The sequence below is a fragment of the Anastrepha obliqua genome, chromosome 4 (genome assembly GCF_027943255.1).
Source record: "Anastrepha obliqua isolate idAnaObli1 chromosome 4, idAnaObli1_1.0, whole genome shotgun sequence".
NCBI lineage: Eukaryota > Metazoa > Arthropoda > Insecta > Diptera > Tephritidae > Anastrepha > Anastrepha obliqua.
In genome coordinates, this window is record NC_072895.1 from 15,229,385 (window position 1) to 15,244,748 (window position 15,364).

The 15,364-nt window shown below is 41.0% G+C and overlaps 1 protein-coding gene across 1 annotated transcript; it reads right to left on the reverse strand.

The window, feature by feature from the left end:
- Positions 1-1,191: 1,191 nt before the first annotated feature.
- LOC129244958 (solute carrier organic anion transporter family member 74D-like) lies at positions 1,192-13,657 on the reverse strand. The gene is made up of 9 exons (XM_054882887.1): positions 13,372-13,657; positions 10,930-11,159; positions 8,051-8,383; positions 7,277-7,748; positions 4,824-5,030; positions 4,620-4,767; positions 1,819-2,058; positions 1,433-1,752; positions 1,192-1,371 (listed from the first exon to the last, which is right to left on the reverse strand). Exons 1-9 carry the CDS (start codon positions 13,611-13,613, stop codon positions 1,203-1,205), a joined length of 2,361 nt encoding a protein of 786 aa, XP_054738862.1. The 5' UTR covers positions 13,614-13,657; the 3' UTR covers positions 1,192-1,202.
- Between the last annotated feature and the right edge of the window lie 1,707 nt (positions 13,658-15,364).

Below are 15,364 nucleotides of genomic sequence, written 5' to 3' on the forward strand. Positions count from 1 at the left end.
TGTTAAAGCTGAAAAATGTGGTTGGCCCAATAATAAAAGCCTGCCTTCTCGTTTCCTTTATGTCCCTCATGTCCTGGTACCCAAATCAGTGAGACCTGATTATGAGTGGCCAGTTTGTTGAGTGCATCGTTACACTCTATTAGGACTTTTGACTTGAATGTCTCTCTACTTTACTCTTCCCTAGACGGGAAGATAACCTTGTATCTCTTTATAAAATTGAGTACGGGTTTCGTGTGGCGAGGGCTACCATCAATTGTTAGAACACAAAGTCTATTGCACAAATAAGAGTTTGTCCATTTCAGAAAAGCAGAACGAAAGCCAAACAAGCTATTTTTTTAATTAAGAAAGAAGAAGATGAGAAACTTTGTGAAAGGCTTTCGAGAAGTCAGTGTAAATACAGTCGACCTGAAAGTGAAGCCGAATGAATGAATGCAGTATTCCCTAAAAATAGCCACTTTTGATACTGCAGATTTGTTGGCAACAAACCCATGCTGATTTGAGTAAATTAAAGATTTAATCGCAAAGCTCAGTTTTGTATTGACTGCGAAATCCAAAATTTTGGAAATAGTCGTTCCAGTCGTTGTCCCTTTTAAAGAGGGCGTAACGGGATAGAGAGAAGTCGGGATGGAAATAGTCGTTCTAGTCGTTGTCCCTTTTAAAGAGGGCGTAACGGGATAGAGAGAGAGAGAGAGAGAGAGAAAAAGAGTAGAGAGCTTCCAGGCGTCAATGAAACTTTCCAACGATAAAGATTTGTTGCATAAACTTTCAGGGGATATAGCAAGGCCGGACAATTTCTTATCAACACTGCTGAAAGTCCAAATGAATTGATTGCCCAATCCAGCCTTTCGTGGGTAATTGCGTCTGTTTTAGTGAATCCCACTGTCAACCTGGCTCGATCGGTATTGCTAACGCCTGAAAAGTGGGTGCTAATGAGATCCATTTTAACCTCATTACAATTTTGCACGGCGCAACTGTAGCTCAGTATGTGGTTACCTGTGGGAAAAATTTGCCTATTAGCGAAAAATTAATAAATTTACTTCTTCAAGAAAAAGGATCTACACCCATTTCTTGTATGATTAATTTATTTCTCCTTTTTAACATAGAAATTTATTATGTTAAATATTAAAAAATATATATAAAAATCTAAACACATTCTCGTAAGTAGGTAAGTATGTATGTATGTACGTGTACTATTTTTTCATTCAAGCTTTTCGCTCGAAAATTTTCAACTCTTCTTCTTGCTTAGTTTCTTTATCATTTTCCTGTATTTCATCATCGAAAATTTTCAGATTCTTTACCAGGTACCAAACACCGCAATCAAAAACAGTGCCAACGAATATGAAAGCCGCAGCTGTGAAATTTAGTATGTACCTAAAATTATACAAAAACAAAATTATTATTATTATTATTAATAACACACAAAAAAACTAACCTCAATGCGTATGGGTCGTAGAGCCAACAGTTGCCCTTATTGGTGCATGTCTTGCCCCACACCAGGCACATGCGATCCAATAGCCAACCGAAGAAAATCGGACTTGGTATGAAGGTTAGCATACAGGCCATCATCATTCCAAAACCCATAGCCACAGTTTTATCCTTCTCCGGCACACAACGCACCGTAACCAAGAAATTCGAGGTACGTCCAGTGGCGCCGATGAATTTCAAACCACACATAACTGACAAAAAAATAACAAATTGGGTGAAGCAGTCAACTGGACAGGCGCCAGGTGTGGCTTGGCCCCCTATTGATGACTTTATACGGAGCGCAAAAAAACAAAATTTGAAAAATATGAGTGAGTGAAATTAAATGATTCTTACAATTGATTGTTTGGTTGCTGGTGTTGTAAATAGTTGTGCTAAGTTGCTGGGTGCTGCGATGGGCGTCGAAATGCTTGCAAATGTACTGGCCCCGAAGGAGGGGCTTGTTGTTGTTGCTTCAAGCGTTGTCCCATTCAAGCTGTGTGAAGTAGTTTCTGTTATATTTAGGAATTCTGACAATTCCCGCTCTTCGCGTCTCAGCTTCTGGTGCTTAGGAATGCAACTGCAATCGTTGTAAAGCTAAAATTCCATATAAAGGGTTTTCAAATAAGAGGTGTTATTTTGATATTCAAGGAAAAATTCTATTTTTTAATATAATCGATCGGATGTTTATTTCATTATAAAGAGGAAGGTATGCCGTTAATAGTCAAATGACCATCACGACCACGCTTACAGGACAATATCCTTTTCATGAACTTTTCCATAACCGAATTGCAAAGTGGCTGCCCTATGTCCTCGATAGCCTCACGAATTCCATCTTGTCTTGAATCGACTCGGGGTTGTTGGCCCCAAAGAAAAAAGTCACAAGGTGTTAAATCACAAAATCTCGGTGGCCAATTGTGATCACCTCTTCGAGAGATAACATGGTCCGGAAACTTTTCCCGTAAAAGATCAATGGGTTCGTTGCTTCTGGGGTACGTAGCGCCGTCTTGTTGAAAATAAACGTTGTGCAGATCAATACCATCCAATTCCGGACATAAAAAATCGTTAATCATCTCTGGATAGCCTTTTATATATTTAAATAACACCTGTTATTGGAAAAACCTATATTTTGCATACAAATTTAAATTAACAGGACGAGTGATCAGAAGCGTACGCACTTTAGAATTGATTGCCGAAGAATTTTTTTTCGAAAAAGTGATTGGAGTGGCCAGGATGATTCTTCTACATATGGTTCAAGCAGCCCACAACTCCCGGGATTAGACCAAGTATCCTCTGGGTAGCTTCCAAACACTCGTTCGTGAGCGAGCCAACATGAGCAGGCGAAGCATCCCAGGATAGCTGGTTGTGCGCTGGGTTGGGGACATGTCACTTAAAAATTGCCCTCAATGAAAACAGCCTCGGATGAGAACTTCCTGCGATTTGAGGGCATGCACCTGGAATGTGCGGTCCCTTAATGGGGAAGATGCTTCTATCCGGTTGTTCGATGTCCTCGTGCGAGTAAAGGCTGACATCACTGCCATTCAAGAGATGCGATGGACGGGGCTAGGCAAGAAGCTGCCATGTAAAGAAGCGCAAATTCGGTGTTGGATTTGTTGTGGGAGAGGGACTTCGTCGCCAAGTACTGTCGTTCACTCTGGTGGACGAGCGTCCGCAATACTCCGCATCAAAGCGCAATTCTTCAACATATCCCTCATTTGTGCCCACGCCACGACGGAAGAGAAGAACGATGCGACCAAAGATTCCTTCTATGAGCGCCTGAAACGTTCCTATGAGCGCTGCCCCCGTCACGACATAAAAATCGTGTTTGGTGACTTTAACGCCAGGGTGGGAAAGGAGGGAATTTTTGGTCCAACAGTCGAAAAATTCAGCCTGCACAACGAAACATCCGGTAACGGGCAGAGGGTGATCGACTTCCCCGGAACCCGAATCATGGTAGGCTGCAGAACCAGATTCCCGCATAAGAAGATACACCAAGTTACCTGGTTGTCTGCTGATCGGAAAACACGAAACCAGATTGATCATGTTGTGATAGATGGAAGACACGCTTCTAGTGTATTAGATGTACGTACGATCCGAGGACCCAACATCGACTCGGATCATTACCTTGTTGCAGCCAAACTGCGTACACGCCTTGGTGCAGCACGTACATCTAAGTACACAAAGAAGCAATCACAACAGACAGCCAGAAGATTCACCACTCGACTCTCTCTCCTGCTCTCAGAGAGTACTGCCCAACAATATGGCATGCACGAGCAATGGAGCAACATTTCCCGTTCTCTACGTACGCCACGGAAGAAGAAGTCGGATTCCGGCAAGCCCGAAAAAACAGCTGGTATGACGAGGAATTTCGTGCTGCCTCAGAAAGAAAAGATGCTGCTTATAGAGCCACGCTGCGATCGGACACAACCCGAGCCATGTGGGATCGATACCGAGAGTTAAAAAAAAAGAGAGACGTATAATCAGACAGAAAAAATGAGGGGCCGAAATACGTCAGTTGCTCAGCTTGGAGCTTGAGATGCTGGCCAATAGGAACAAGGCCCGAAAATTCTACCAGAAAGTTCGGCGGCTTACAGAAGGCTTTAAGACCGCCGTGCGCCTGTGTTGGTGGTGAATGGGCCGCTGATGTTGCCGTTGTGAAGCACTGCCAGTTCGGAGTTCTCGTAAAGGGCTGCGATGAGGCGGACGAGGCTGCTCAACTCCTCGTTGGATTGTGTCGAATGATTTCTTGATTTTCAGATTATTCTACTATGATGCGAAGAGTGTTGGCTTGTGCATGTAAAGTTTTTTTTTGTCTTGGAGTATCATGAGTTTAATTTACCGTATTTTGGCTTATATTCTGCTCTTTCGAATTGACCAAACGCTGCAAATTAAATAGATTTAGCTCAAAGATGTGCTGTTTTCTTGAGTGCCTTGAGGTATTTTGAGTATTACGACGTTTTGAAAGAATATCTAGTAATGTTACATAACCTCAAATATAACCAAAATTCGTGATATTTACTTTTAAGGCCTCGAATAACTCCAAAATCTATCGCTATATAAATTTCGAAAGTGTTAAGTAAAAATCAGAGTCTGTGCATACTACCCGGTTATCTGCAGTACAATACGCTTCTACTTCTTTAGCCACACCAATAACTCACCTTCTTACCACCCGCCTCGAGTACTTCCTCCTTGCACCCGGCGTGACACGGTGATATATAAGTCATATTGTTTTCACCACAAACCGGTGAAAATTGCACATAATCACAATAACAGGCGGAATTGCAAGTAGCAATGAGGTCTGGCCCACTGAAAGTAATAAAATTTTAAATATGGTAAACTTTAAGGAATTTCAAAACCGTTACCTCTCTGGTATATTGACAATCATCGATTGCTCATTAGCTGGGCAGCCGATAAATGCATATGCAACACAGCCAACCACAGTAAGAAGACCAACCAGCACATTCCAAGCCGCCATATAGCGAGCTCTGGGCTTAAATTTGGATATAACTAAGCCGGAAATTAATACGCCAAGCGCGGAGAAGGCCAAAGCTACTGTTCCCGTCACCATGCTGAGAAAATATATAAAATTTGGTAATTTGGTTATACAGTTCCTGGTCACTAAATTATGATCGATGACTACATCTTTTGAGTCGCTGCTGAAGGGTGACAGGTAACAGGTAATGATCGGCCAACAAAAAAAGTGTCTGAAGTCAAACCCCAGCTTTACGATCCTCCTACCCTCAAGGGAAGAGTGCGAACGGAACGATGTGAGACAGGGCGAGTCCATCCATGTATACACAGATTTCTTAAAGCTCGACATCTGGGGATCTCCTTCAGTTTTCGGCTCCCCGACTACTGTAGTGTCTTTCAAGCAGAACTGATGGCAATAATAAAAGCCGCGACACTGGTACAGTGTGGTGCGATATCCGGAAATGATATCTACATTTTCACTGATAGCCAAGTGGCGATTAAATCCCTCTCAAAACAGTTGACAACCTCCAAGGTAGCCATGAAATGCCGCACATCTCTTAACGAGATGGCTGAGTCATTTCACCTAAAGGTAACATGGGTTCCTGGCCAACTGTAGAGCCGATGGACTGCGGGACTCGGCACTAAGCTGACGGATGAGTACATAGAAAATGACAAACATATAAGCTAGGAGACAATCTCGCACCTACTGTGCCACTGTTCTGCTCTATCCAGACACAGGTTTACTATTCTGGGTAAACAATTTTTTAATGAGTTGGAAGATCTCAGTTCTACAGAAATCAGAGTTAGTCTAAAGTTTTTGAAGAGAACACACTGGTTTTAGGAGAGATAGGGACAAGCTCCCCACGCGGCATCACAATGGGCTATCAGCCTGAGTGTGTCCCACAGGACAACCGCTTCAACTTAATCTAACCTAACCTAACCCTAGCTTCTAGGCGGCCAATGGACATTATGGCTTCGACTAGCTATTCGATTTTCGAACGTTTTTACATAAAATTTCTCAACGACCCATTTTGAAAATGTTTAACCATAAACAAAATTTCCGATACATCACGGATGTTATTTTAAGTACCGAAGCCAAAAATTTTGATACTTAAATTTCCCGGCGCTAAAAAGACAACCTTGTATTAACCTGCTCGTATTATATTGTTGTTGTTGTTGCTGAAATATTCATAATTAGCGACTAGCGACTGTTCTCGTGTGATGATGTCTTGGTTTTTTTTCATAGTAAATTCTTTGAGTCCCGACTTCAGGCCGCTGTAAGGATAGTGCAGTTTACCTAAGTGTCCCCATGGTTATCTATGCGAGCAGGGAGGCCATGCGAGGGTTGACTCTACGCTTCATGGGCAATAGAGTTGAGAGCCAGCACAGGAACTATTCAGGATTTCTCAACTAAGCCTGCACCACGAACTTAATTGTGACGCGTAAGAAACGTACTCGCAGGCTTGACAAAGTTTTAACGGGGCGGTTAGCATTAGCCTATCAGCCATTTCGGTGAGGTGTCACCCTCCTGTACTGAGATGATAGATTACTACTTGCACCAGCCCATAGACTTCCTAATCTAAGAATATTTTCCAGTTTACCGTAATCAGGATCTTACTGGTTTCGATCCTGATGAGCTTTACAGCCCTGCCGCTGGAGGTACTTGGGGTATATGAGGCCTTTCGAGCCGAGGCCCTTCCTCTCCTGCCGGATTTTAGTCGCCTCTTACACAGGCATGCCTTACCGTGGATGTATTCTTTCCCCCGACCTGCTAGGGAAAGAAATGCTCATAGGGCGCAGATTGGTGACATCGCGCCGAGCAACATAGTCAGCAAAATGCTCGAACGCGAAGACAGCTGGAACACGGTAAAGAAATACATCGAGAAAGTACTACGGAAAAAAAATTGACCTCGAAACTGTGCAACAAAGCGAATACGCACAGATAAAGACACAAGAAGACGAGCCTATAGCAGCCTATGTATTGCTACAAATATGGTGGACCCAGACCTTGGTGGATAGAATTGAATACTGTTCTGGACCCTCCCGAAGTAATATAGAAAGCAGTTTAGGGAAGGGTGTCTTCCAGAAGGAGAGGAGGGATCGTTTTAGTGGCCACGCCACACGACGCAGTAGACGACGGTCGCTGTAAGCGCGAAGGCATTTTGAACCCTACCTCATCCACCACAAAAAAAAAATATTCAGGCGCACACATATTCCAATAATCACAATTACTTTAATTCTCATCAACCGTTTCAAGTTTTTTTTATTTTTCAGCATCGATCATAATTCAATACCCAGTTACTGTACTCTATAGCAAGAATTGAAATATTTCCTGTGCGCTCACCTGGAAGTAGCTGCCGATTGTCGATATTGTATCTCTATGTATTTGGGTGTAAAAATCCAGTAGGGCATATAGCCGAAGTAATAGAATATCGAAGAAATATTATTGCACATCAACGTCTTATTCTTCACGATGCGCTTGAAAGTAACAAACATGTCCCGCAAAGAGGTTTCCTGCACCTCCGTCTCAACAGACGCATCAGCTTGCAACGCATTACCCGCCCTACGTTTACGTTCTTCTACAAGTCTGCGCGCCTTCGCACGTGGCAACTCTTTCGGTAGCATAGCAAAAAGTGTGCCACAAATGAAGAGCACAGAACCCAGCAACAGCCACCCCAGCCACCAGGCGCCCAACCAACGTGGATCGTTGTTGTTGATGACTGGATGCAATTCTGGTGCGATGTAGATACGCAAACAAAATGAGGCCAAGGCGTAGCCTATTGCGGGGCCCAGCATGTGGATAAAATAGGAGAAACCTAAAGTGTGTGAGTGGTGAAATGAGATAAAAATAAATAATTTTTTTAATTATGCATTATTTCAAAAGTGTAAACTGCACACCGTTGAGGGGCCAACGGGTGCTCTCAATTCATGTATTATTGCCGTTTGCACTATCGCGCAACCATAAAGTTCCATATAATCTTAAAATATTATATATAACCTTAAGCTGATATTAAATACACGTAGCGCATTTCTTGCGAAATCATCACTCACTCGTAATTGGCGCAATTGATGCGATAACAACACCAACAACCCGAGCGGAAACCTCTTGTGTACTCACTCAATAATGCTGGGGTTTTGGACTTCTTCGTATTATCATCCATGTAGGCTATGCCGAGTGTGTAGTAAAGCGCACCACCTATGCCAGACACGATTTCTGCGAGGAAGAGCACCACCTGTGGTGCCAAATTACTCTCCTCTACCACGCAAGCGGTCTCATTGCTGCGGTCACGGCACAATGTCATTGTGCGGTGACGATTCAAAGTCTCCAATGTTGCATTCTCATCGGCGATGCCACCAAAATCGGTAGTTAGGGCGAGTGCATCTTCGCCGGGCCCATAAAGAAAGTGTGGCGTTGCGGTTAGTATGCAGAAGGCGACAATTGTCATGATGCCTGGGAGAGAGAATGCGGAGTAGAAGTATAAAGTTTAGTAAATAAAGTACAGGTAGCCCTTCTTCAACACGGCATCTTATAACACGGTTTCGCTATAAAACGATGAGAAAATTGCAAAAACCTTTGTAAAGTATTATACTTATATATAGCCGGGGCGAGGCTTGCCATCCTAAAGATACACTGTTGCCACAGAGATTTACACATTTCTATCTCAGTGAGTGCTGGGAAGGTTATTTCTTTTAATCTCCGTGGTCTGAAAAATTGTCTCACGCTGCTGGTCGGCAGACTGCTTCGAGCACCGGTGTGTTAAAGAATAACTTTCTAACACCAAGTTTCTGTGCCAAGCCATGTCCGGGAAAGATAAAAAACAACGTTCAAGAGGAAATTAATTTCTTTAGAAGTAAAGATACAAATCTGGGATCGTCTTTTGAAGGGAGAAAAGCATCTCGCATTGGAAAAAGCCTTAATTTGAATGAAGCAAACAGTTGCAGTTGCTGCAGGGTCATGGACATCCGCAAAACGGAGAGCTCGCCCCTGGGCGTCAATAATTGAGAAAAAGGAAAAGGTATTTGGATCGATGATTGTTGTCAAGAAAAAAATCCTTTAGGTGGCAATATCATCAAACAAAAAGCACTAAAAATTTACAAGCATCTTAAAAAACAAGGAGAATCCTCTGTGAATCCAAATTTTGTGGCAAGTAAAGGTTGGTTCGAAAAATTAAAAAAGGCTTTTGCTATTCGTAGCATACGACTCCAAGGAGAATCTGCTGATCACGAAGCCGCTAGGACGTGTCCAGAAAATTTTAAAAACATTATAGAAAAGCAAGGATACACAGCAGATCAGGTTTTCAATGCCGACGAAACTGGGCTTTGGTGGAAAAAAATGTACCTATGAAATGAGACTTTTTTTCAATTTCAAACGTTTATTAACAAAAAATGGTTACAAATTTAATCGTCAAAATAATAGCCAGCGCTAGTGACACATTTTTCCCATCTCTCTCATTTGTGGATGCCGCGCCAAAGAAATTGATCGCCTTTGGCCGCAAACCAATCATCGAGGCATTTTTTGGCTTCTTCGTGAGCATTGAAGCGCTGCTCGAAAAGTGCGTGGCCCATCGATGTAAACAAACGATAATCGGAAGGCGCCAAGTCTGGTGAATAAGCCGTATGCACCAGCGGTTCCCAATCGTACGTCTCCACCAATTCTCGGGTCGCTCTTGTTCGATGTGGCGGTGCATTTCCATCAAGAAAAATTACTTTGTGACGCCGATCGGCATATTCTGGGTGTTTTCGGTGTGCGTTTTGGTAGCGTGCACCGTCAACTGTTTCACCTGGTTTTAATAGCTCGTACCAAATCATACCACGCTGATCCCAGAAAACACACAGCATTGCCTTGCGGTCGAAGTTATTTGGTTTGGCCGTTGTTTTTGCCTTGTGGCCGGCCGGACCATACGATCGTTTATGCTTGGGATTGGAGAAATACACCCATTTTTCATCATCCGTAACGATTCGATGCAAAAAAGACTTTCTTTCGAACCGGGAGCGAAGCATTTCCCAAGTGGTTTTTCGGTTCTCTTGCTGCCTTTCAGTCAGTTCATGCGGCACCCATCTTCCGACCTTTAAAATCATGCTCATGTCTTTCAAACGTTTGGAAATGGGTTTTTTGGGTCACTCCCAACTGCTCTGCCATCATTTCTTGCGTTTAACCGTCATCTTCATCCAACAATGCTTGCGTTTCGGCGTCCTCAAACTTTTTCGGTGGCCGGCCACGGCCTTCGTTCTCCACGCTAAAATCACCACTTCGGAATTTTTCACACCACCTGAAGCACTGTGCTCTACTTAGAGCATACCCACCATAAGCTTCTATAAGCATTTGATGAGCTTGAGAAGCGTTTTTCTTCAATTGATAACAGAAAATCAACGATTTCCGCAAATCGTAGTTAGAAGGTACGAAATTCGACATTTTTAAGAGCCACAAAAATGCATTGTTGTATGAAACGTAACAAACAATGAACTGAATATTGTTGACAGATGACAGACGAAAAAAACAAGACATTTGGGAAGATTTAGAAATACTCCTAGCGACATCTATGGACTAATAGCTGAAAGTCTCACTTCATAGGTATATACATCGGAAAAAGAAAAAAAAACCGTACCCGGATTTCAGGTATCTAAAGACCGTCTAACGCTTCTTTTGTGCAGTAATGCATCGTGGGACTTTATGACAAAACCTTTTCTAGTGTAAAGATCTTTAAATCATCGTGCATTTAAAGGGTAACTAAATCATCCCAACGTCAAAATACTGCTCCTACAACCTAACACTACTTCGTTGTTCCAATTATTTAGAATTAAAAATTGTTTTTAATAAGTTTTTAGAATGTAACCCCCTGCCTTACTGGATCTGGGTCTCATATAACAGGGTTTCACACAACACGGAATTTTTTAGGAACCTATCTATCGTGTTTTAGAAGGGTTAACTATAGTATACATTAGAAGTAGAATCTCCCAAGTATTTTTTTGTTTTGTTTTGAATTTGCATTTGCTCACCAAATCCAATCCAACGCGGTCGATGTCCTTTGCCCGCATAGTAGCTGAGTACAGCCGAGGCCAGCATTTGACTAATATTATTGCCAATCACTATTACCCCAGTATTCTTTGAAGGTATCTTAAAGCGTTTCTCGATGGTCGTCAGTGTGCCATTGAAGTAGGCAAACGTCATGGAGAACACACATCCTACTAGGCCATAGAGCAGTACGTAGGTGGTTTGATTGGCGAATCTTTAAATTGGAAAGAGCAGACATACACACACATATAAAGATGCAGACAAAACTACGAAAGTGCCACATATTGACAAGTCTCAACTATTTTTCTTTTAATTCAATTATATTTTTTTATAAAAATATAGTTAATTCTATAACAAATATCATATAAATCAATAATTAAAACTTTGCATAAGATTTATAAACATTCTAAAAATGTTCACAAAGTATGCATTTTTTTAATCAGAATTCACAAAAAGAATGCGGATACGAAAATTTAAAGCAAGTCAAATTGTAATCCAATAAAGGACCAATTTGAAGCGCTCGAATTCCTCGTTGATTTTTGACAATTTTTTTCGCTGATGGTGTTGCGCTTTTTCTTATACCCTATGATCAGAAAGTACGGGGAATGTTTAGATAAAACAAAACAGAGTTAAATTTCAGGCAAATTTATTTTATCTTCTTCGAAATATGACCCGTCTGAGGCAACACACATGTACCAACGTTTAACCCAGTCCTCCATACACCCCTGGTAGGCCGACGAAGAGATGGCCTTCAGCTCCTTCATCGCTTCTCTTTGATCTCCTCTATCGACTGAAATCTTATTCCACGAAGTGGTAACTTCAACTTGGGAAACAAAAAGAAGTCGCACGAGGACATATCAGGTGTATACGGTGCTTGCACGATGGTATTTACTTGGTGTTTGGTCCGATAATCTAGCACAATTTGAACTCAGTGCGATGGCGCGTTATCATCATGCAAAATCCAAGAACTGCTTGCGCACATTTCCGGTCGTTTGCTACGTACAGCATCTTTCAAACGCTTCAAAATGGATAAATAATATTCTTTATTGACTGTCTGTCCTACCAACATAAGAAAAAAATATTGACCGGTTCCCACGTGCGCGGTTCGTTTAAATTTAACATTTCCGGTACTTTTTGATCATAGGATATTAAAAATGTCGTTCGTTTGTTGCATAAAAGTATGTGTTCTGTGAAAATTGATAAATTTTCATGGAATTTGGATGAATGTTTAAATATTTTACACAAAGTTTGAAACTTAAATTTTTTGCTATAAAATGAAATATATTTTCATAAAAAAAAATTCAAATTTATGTGAAAAAAATGTCAAAACTTATCACTATGTTACTCAATTTATATGTATATGTAGATACAAGGTGGCGCAAAATTAAACACCCTATCGGAAGATTTACAATTTTTGCAAATTGCGTTGTAGGTCAGTAATATTTGACATTTGTAAAGTAGACAGCTGCATTATACAAACCGACAAGCAATAATCAAAATAATATTCAAAATAAATATTTCCACTACTCAGAATCATTTTATTTGTGAAGTGAAACTTCTTAGGCGTCGATGGACGAGCGAGAATGGACAGTAAAATTTCAAGGCCATGCAACGGTTTGGGCATTTTCGTTCCGCGAGAGAGAAAAAGGATATAACTTCGAGGAAAAGGAGAGAGAGAGCTACACCTTATATATATCTTAGATACACTTTAGGCTATTTTTCCTGAGTTTTTCATTGTGGTTGCTAATTTCTAGTGAGAAATAACACTGCCTACTTTTTGGCGCTTGTTTGATGGTGCAAAGTTGTAGGAAATATATTTTTGGTGCCTACTTTTTAGCGTTACATTTCCTTTTTGCCTACTGTTTGGGGCGTTTTTTGGCCCCAAGTTTTTTAGCGTTTTTTTTGTGCCTCCTTTTTGGTGCTTATTTCTGTTTCCTGGCTAGTGCTTGTGCGTACTATAAAGTGCTATCCATTCCGGCGTCGGATTTATTGGTATTACCTTGCGGTAATTTGTGCCGTTGCTGCGGTTCTGGAATCGCTGCGTTTGTGCGAGTGATAAACGCTCGGAGTAGTGCGCGTTTTTTGCCACGATTTGTGTCCGGCGTTTACCTACACTGGTCGACCCTTCTCCGTTTTTTTGTAAATTTTGTCTATTTGTATTCTCTGCAAATGTTGTAAATTTATTTAGATATATATTCTTTCTCTCTCTCTCTCTCTCATTCTCTCTCGGGTGACTCCCTGTTTCTTTGTCTGCCTTGAAAGTGTCACTTCTGTTATGTGTACTACGCTACACGCACTTTTTTTTATTTAATATAGTAAAAAAGTTATTAAAAAGAAATTGTTTGCTTAATTTTGCGCCACCTTGTTGTTTATATATACAAACCATTTTTTATGTTTCCAATATCAATTTTTTTTATTTCACTTGCCTTTGAAGGCCCAGGCCTTTAAATATCCAAAAACCACAGCTCACATCTTCGGTTAACGGCATATCCCGCAGAACCGCATCGATCTGCCTTTTGGTGTCGCTCTCCTCTCCCTTTTTTGAATTTTTCGACGTCTGCTCTTCGAGTGACGACGCTTCTAACTTTGTTTCTGGTAATAATTTTGATTCCACATCACTGTCATTTTGTGCATCTGACTTCAAAGTATCTACTTCGAGTTGTACCATTTTGGCATTTTCTGTAAGTTTCTTGAAGGCTTAACGGACAAGTGAGTTTAGTATGTCTATGTGCAACTACTGGTTCCCACTGTCCGTTGAAAATCCCAGTGCTTCCTTTTCATATGAAATTTAGTTATCATTTATTGCATTTTGCGATATCTTTATTTGCATTTTATACTGGTGCATTATCTTAAATTAATTGCGCTTTTCAGTTGAAAATGCATTGCCTTATGCTGGGCTCACTCGGAATAGGAGCACAATGTCTTTTAATTATTTCTTATTTTTTTATTTTGTTGTTCATATTTTTTTTAATTTTCTCATTTGTATCAAACTTATCGAACACCATTGAATTTTTGCCCTGAAAGCTGTAGGTCAATCTGAAAATTCACAAATTTCATGAAGCATAGAAAATTACTAAACTTTGGCCAAGGCGCATTCGTTATAGGTGGTGGCAATAGACCAACAAAAATGTTCCGTACGAAGGAGCAAAGTATTAGGAAAATAGAAAACAAATAATTAATTCACCTTGTTTCATTCTGAGCTGACAGCCACATGGACACGGCGAAAGAAAAAAACAAATCAGCTGATTTACCAACGCCACCTTTAATAGATTCGACTATGACAAACCTCCGTTCACATTCCTGCTTTAAAAATGTTTCTCAAATAAATATTTGTTTTTCGAAGAAGTATTCATACAATTTTCAGATCTTTTATTAGAAAAAAATCAAAACTCTCTATCCTAAATATTTGATTTTACTAAGTTTTTCATTTACCTTTATGAGAATCGACTCGTTTTTCAAATAGTTTGAGAGGTCGCGTGTGAAGAATCCCTTATTTCAGCCCATAGAGAGTGCTGTGAGCTTCAAGGGCAAGTGTAACCAGTTTATCTCTGGTGAAAAAGTGACTCTTCCACAAAAATGTTAGACCTTCTCTGCTCAGTGAATACGCATATTCCTCTGCGCAGGAACAATCGTGACCCACAACTGGTACGACGAGAAATGCCACGCTAGAGCAGAAAGAAAAATATGCTACTTACTGCGCTATAGGAGTTGAGAAGGGAGAACGACGTGTTGCCTGAAGAAAGCAAAGAGTTGCTAAAAGAGGTTAGAGCGAAAATCATTGTGATGCTTAGTAAATCCAGCAGAGGAAATCGTAAAGTAACTTTTTAATAATTAGAAAAACACTTTCACGATTTTCAGCTGAAAACGTGGGCGTATGCAATATCATTTTGGTAACATTGTAGAATTGGTCTGGTGGTAAATGAGGGCAAAACGAAGTACGTCCTGTCATCAAAAAACAGTCGGAGTCAAAAAACAGTCGCACTTGCGTATCGGGACCTTCGACACTCTTGGCATTTATGATGTTGAAGTTGTAAGAGACTTCGTTTGTTTAGGAACCAGTATTAAAACCGATACTAACGTCCACCTTGAAATTCAGTGAAGAAGCTCCCTTGCCAACAAGTGCCCACTCTCGACGAACAAGATTAACACTTAATAAGTCTCTCATCATGCCTGTCCTGTAGTATGGCGCAGAAGCTTGGACGATGACAATATCCGAGTGGAGTATTTGAGAGAAAAATTCTGCGCAAGATTTTTGGACCTTTGCACGTTGGTGATGACGATGGGACGTAGACATAGCGCAGTTAATAAAGATGCAGCGGCTTCGCTGACTACATAGTTTATATCATCCGAATGGGTACAAATGCTCCGGCTCTGAAAGTATCCGATGCGGTACAAGCTGGTGCTCCTCTGTGATGGAGA